The sequence below is a fragment of the Durio zibethinus genome, unplaced genomic scaffold (genome assembly GCF_047325235.1).
Source record: "Durio zibethinus cultivar Kanyao isolate XHJ-2024 unplaced genomic scaffold, ASM4732523v1 HiC_scaffold_132, whole genome shotgun sequence".
Taxonomy (NCBI): domain Eukaryota; kingdom Viridiplantae; phylum Streptophyta; class Magnoliopsida; order Malvales; family Malvaceae; genus Durio; species Durio zibethinus.
In genome coordinates this window covers 13,636-19,296 of record NW_028322755.1, presented here as the reverse complement: position 1 = coordinate 19,296, position 5,661 = coordinate 13,636, and the positions used below count along the sequence as shown (strand labels likewise).

The following is a 5,661-nucleotide window of genomic DNA, read 5'->3' as shown; positions in this document are numbered from 1 at the left end:
GGCCTGATAAATATGAATGAAACTTTTCTATACTCTGTTAGAAGAGGAGGAACGAATCTGGATATTTTGATGGATTCGGCGGATAAGTTACTTTTAACTTATCAATACCTACTCAAAAAAGGAGTATTGATTATCGAACCAATTCGCCGGTATGTAGAAATTGATGGACAATTTATTCTATATCAAACTATAAGTATTTCATTGGTTCATAAAAATAAACATGAAATTAATCAAAGACGCAAAAAAAAAAAAAGACGCAAAAAAAAAAACTATATTGAAAAAAATAATTTTGATGAATCCATTGCAAGACATCAAAAAATGACTGAAAATAAAGACAAAAATCATTATGATTTGTTTATTCCTGAAAATATTTTATCCCCTAACCACCGGAGAGAATTGCGAATTCGAATTTCTTTCAATTCAAGGGATAAAAATGGTATGCATAGAAATCCAGTATTTTTAAATAATGTAAAAAACTGTGGTCAAGTTTTGAATAAAAACAAACATCTTGATAGTGATAAAAAGAAACTAATTAAATTAAAGTTCTTTCTTTGGCCCAATTATCGATTAGAAGATTTAGCTTGTATGAATCGCTATTGGTTTAATAGTAATAATGGCAGTCGTTTCAGTATGGTAAGGATACATATGTATCCGCGTTTGAAAATTCGTCAATGGTACATTTTTCCATATATTATGATTGAAAACCGGATTGATTAATTTTATTTGAAAAAATTATAAAGTTCATAACGAACTTAAAATCATTGTGCATATTAAAATGAATGGTATTATTATTATTACTGATCAGTAAAATTCACATTCAAAAAAAGGGGGAGAGAAATTTTTGTTTTATGGTAAAAAATTCATTCATCTCAGTTATTTTTCAAGAAAAAAAAGAAGAAAACAAGGGGTCCGTTGAATTTCAAATAGTCAGTTTCACCAATAAGATACGAAGACTTACTTCACATTTGGAATTGCACAAAAAAGACTATTTATCTCAGAGAGGTCTACGTAAAATTCTAGGAAAACGTCAACGGCTTCTGTCTTATTTATCAAAGAAAAATAACATACGTTATAAAGAATTAATTAGTGAGTTGGATATTCGGGAATCAAAAAATCGTTAATTTGATTGAATTAGTCGATTTATTATATTTTTCATTTTGATGTACTTCTTTTCGTTTTCAACAATTCATGTAAGAATGAATCGAGGAAAAACTTATGAATCTATCAGCTACAGAAAAAGACCTTATGATAGTCAATATGGGACCTCACCACCCATCAATGCACGGTGTTCTTCGTCTCATCGTTACTCTAGATGGTGAAGATGTTGTTGACTGTGAACCAATATTAGGTTATTTACACAGAGGAATGGAAAAAATTGCGGAAAACCGAACAATTATACAATATTTGCCTTATGTAACACGTTGGGATTATTTAGCCACTATGTTCACGGAAGCAATAACCGTAAATGGACCAGAACAATTGGGCAATATTCAAGTCCCTAAAAGAGCCAGCTATATCAGAGTAATTATGTTGGAGTTGAGTCGTATAGCTTCTCATCTATTATGGCTTGGACCTTTTATGGCCGATATTGGTGCACAGACCCCCTTTTTCTATATTTTCAGAGAAAGAGAATTAGTATATGATCTATTCGAAGCTGCCACCGGTATGAGAATGATGCATAATTATTTTCGTATCGGAGGAGTAGCGGCCGATCTACCCTATGGCTGGATAGATAAATGTTTGGATTTCTGTGATTATTTTTTAACAGGAATTGTTGAATATCAAAAACTTATTACGCGAAATCCTATTTTTTTAGAACGAGTTGAAGGGGTAGGGGTTATTGGTGGAGAAGAAGCAATAAATTGGGGTCTATCCGGCCCAATGCTACGAGCCTCTGGAATCAAATGGGATCTTCGTAAAGTTGATCATTATGAGTGTTACGACGAATTTGATTGGGAAATCCAGTGGCAAAAAGAAGGAGATTCATTAGCTCGTTATTTAGTCCGAATCAGTGAAATGACGGAATCCATAAAAATAATTCAACAGGCCCTGGAAGGAATTCCGGGGGGTCCCTATGAGAATTTAGAAATCCGATGTTTTGATCGAGAAAGGGATCCAGAATGGAATGATTTTGAATATCGATTCATTAGTAAAAAACCTTCTCCTACATTTGAATTACCGAGACAAGAACTTTATGCGAGAATGGAAGCCCCAAAGGGAGAATTAGGAATTTTTCTGATAGGAGATCAAAGTGGTTTTCCTTGGAGATGGAAAATTCGCCCGCCGGGTTTTATCAATTTGCAAATTCTTCCTCAGTTAGTTAAAAGAATGAAATTGGCTGATATTATGACGATACTAGGTAGCATAGATATCATTATGGGAGAAGTTGATCGTTGAAATGATAATTTATACAACAGAAGTAGAAGATATCAATTCCTTTTACAGATTGGAATCCTTAAAAGAGGTCTATGGGATCATATGGATGTTTGTCCCTATTTTGACTCTTGTATTGGGAATCACAATAGGTGTACTAGTAATTGTATGGTTAGAAAGAGAAATATCTGCAGGAATACAACAACGTATTGGGCCTGAATACGCCGGCCCTTTGGGAATTCTTCAAGCTCTAGCAGATGGAACAAAACTGCTTTTCAAAGAGAATATTCTTCCATCTAGAGGAAATACTCGTTTATTCCGTATTGGACCGTCTATAGCAGTCATATCCATTTTACTAAGTTTTTCAGTAATTCCTTTTAGCTCTCGCCTTATTTTAGCCGATCTCAATATCGGTATTTTTTTATGGATTGCCATTTCAAGTATTGCTCCTGTTGGACTTCTTATGTCAGGATACGGATCAAATAATAAATATTCCTTTTTAGGTGGTCTGCGAGCTGCTGCTCAATCGATTAGTTATGAAATACCATTAACTCTATGTGTTTTATCAATATCTCTACGTGCGATTCGTTGAAATATAAACTTTTCTTTTCCCTATTCCTTTCGTTCTATAAAATAAGCTGAATGGATTGAATAGATATCTTCGTTATTTTATTATCCTTCAGGTTGATAAACTAAATTAGATAGTTATATATGAGTGAAAGAAAGCAGCTTATAAATTCGCAGTAAATTAAACAAAAAAAAATTTAATCTCATTTCCTATGTACAAGAGTTAAGTGGAAGAAAACATAAGTGGAAGAAGTCTTTACCCCAAGAGCGGGTTGATTAGTCAATCTAGCTTGAAGCGGGCTCAAAAGATCAACCGTATAGAGTTTTGGCTATCCTTTGTATAGATTCCCATACATGTATTGCCAAACCAAACGGGGGATTGAACAAAAAAATGAGTGGATGGTTAGGAACACCAAAATACACAAAGGATTAGTAATGGAGATTATGTAAATTATATAAAAAGGATATTTCTGGATAACATAAAAAGAATACTAATTGGGGCTTTAAATTAGTAGAAATGAGTAGGCAGTACTACCCACGATTCCGGTCCAGAGTATGCTCCTATCCACCGATTAAAGTAATGACTATCAGGAACGAAATAATCCTTTACTATTTTTTAGTTTAAGCCCCCATTCGTAATTTTCTCAGATCAGAAAGAAGAATAGGAACGAAAAAGAAAGAATAAAAAATAAATATTTTTTTTTTTTTTATTCTTTCTTTCATATATATAGAGAGATATAATCTGTGTCATGATTTATGAGCTAATGTAATATTTAATTTTTTTCGTAATCGAAAACAATGGGTTGAAATATCTATTGATATTTCTACAAGAAGTATTTTATTGAAGGCTTAAGTTATTACTCAACAAATAAAAATTGAAATTAGTAACGGGCGAGATCAATTCAGAAGCACTTTTTTTATTCTTCATAATATAGCAGACAGAATTCCATTGGTATAATTTTGGACCTTCCAATCCATTTTTTCTCTATCTATTCTACAACCATACGAAGAGAAATAATACTGATTCGGTCCTTAAATTTATTTGTGACCCACGAGGAGCCGTATGAGTTGAAAACCTCATGTACGGTTTTGGACTAGCGATGGGAACAGTGATGTTATCATCGACTATAATTATCTAACAGCTCAAGTACAGTTGATATAGTTGAGGCGCAATCAAAATATGGGGTTTGGGGATGGAATTTGTGGCGTCAGCCAATAGGGTTTATCGTTTTTCTAATTTCTTCTCTAGCAGAATGTGAGAGATTACCTTTTGATTTACCAGAAGCCGAGGAAGAATTAGTAGCAGGGTATCAAACCGAATATTCGGGTATCAAATTTGGTTTATTTTATGTTGCTTCCTATCTAAATCTATTACTTTCTTCCTTATTTGTAACAGTTCTTTACTTGGGGGGTTGGAATATTTCCATTCCGTACGTATTCGTCCCTGAGCTATTTGAAATAAATAAAATGAATGGAATCTTTGGAACGACAATTGGTATCTTTATTACATTAGCTAAAACTTATTTGTTTTTGTTTATTTCTATCGCAACAAGATGGACTTTACCTAGGTTAAGAATGGACCAATTATTAAATCTTGGATGGAAATTTCTTTTACCCATTTCTCTCGGTAATCTATTATTAACAACTTCTTTCCAACTTCTTTCACTGTAAAGAAAAAAAGAATACGAGATTCATGACTTGGTTCAAACAAGAGAAAGAAACAAACATAAAATTATTCATAGATATTCACGATATGTTCCCTATGGTAACTGGGTTCATGAATTATGGCCACCAAACAGTCCGAGCAGCAAGGTACATTGGTCAAGGTTTCATGATTACCTTATCCCACGCAAATCGTTTACCTGTAACTATTCAATACCCTTATGAAAAATTAATCGCATCAGAGCGTTTCCGTGGGCGAATCCATTTTGAATTTGATAAATGCATTGCTTGTGAAGTATGTGTTCGTGTATGCCCTATAGATCTGCCTGTTGTTGATTGGAAATTTGAAACGGATATTAGAAAAAAACGATTGCTTAATTACAGTATTGATTTCGGAATTTGTATATTTTGTGGTAACTGCGTTGAGTATTGTCCAACAAATTGTTTATCAATGACTGAAGAATATGAACTTTCTACTTACGACCGTCACGAATTGAATTATAATCAAATTGCTTTGGGCCGTTTACCAATGTCAGTAATTGACGATTATACAATTCGAACAATTTTGAATTCGCCTCAAAGAAAAACTGAGTAAGTAAACCTCCTATTCTATTAAAGAGAAATTTCCAATTCTTTTAAGGTTCCGTTTTGGTTTAAGTTAAAAGAATATTTGGTTTGACTTAAAAGAATGAGGCCTTTACTCTTTGTTTGGTCAATAAATAAAAATTCAATTACAAATTAACTGGTTGATAAGAATTTCGAATTCATTTTTCTTGAAAATCTATTAATATATTCGTAATTATTTCGAAATATATAGTTTCAAAAAACAAAATACCCTTTCGAACCGAACAAAAAAAAAGAATTAAAAACGAAACAATAATTGTACTTAGATCAATTCACACCTAATAGATTAGGATTTTATTCAATTAGGAACGTATCATAAAAAAAAAATTCCTGGTCGGGTCAATAAGATCATGAAAAGCATTTCGATTTATTTATCTCTTATTTTACATATAATGGATTTGCCTGGACCAATACACGATTTTCTTTTAGTTTTTC

At 32.6% G+C, this 5,661-nt stretch overlaps 1 protein-coding gene across 1 annotated transcript; it reads left to right on the top strand.

Annotated features, from left to right (window-relative positions):
• Positions 1-827: 827 nt before the first annotated feature.
• Positions 828-5,449, top strand: LOC149509652 (NAD(P)H-quinone oxidoreductase subunit H, chloroplastic). The gene is made up of 2 exons (XM_089757682.1): positions 828-2,951; positions 4,073-5,449. Exon 1 carries the CDS (start codon positions 1,216-1,218, stop codon positions 2,395-2,397), a length of 1,182 nt encoding a protein of 393 aa, XP_089613808.1. The 5' UTR covers positions 828-1,215; the 3' UTR covers positions 2,398-2,951; positions 4,073-5,449.
• The last annotated feature ends 212 nt before the right edge of the window (positions 5,450-5,661 follow it).

Excerpts from the sequence above, each read along its gene's own strand:
- LOC149509652 (XM_089757682.1), top strand. The coding sequence starts at position 1,216 with ATGAATCTATCAGCTACAGAAAAAGACCTTATGATAGTCAATATGGGA.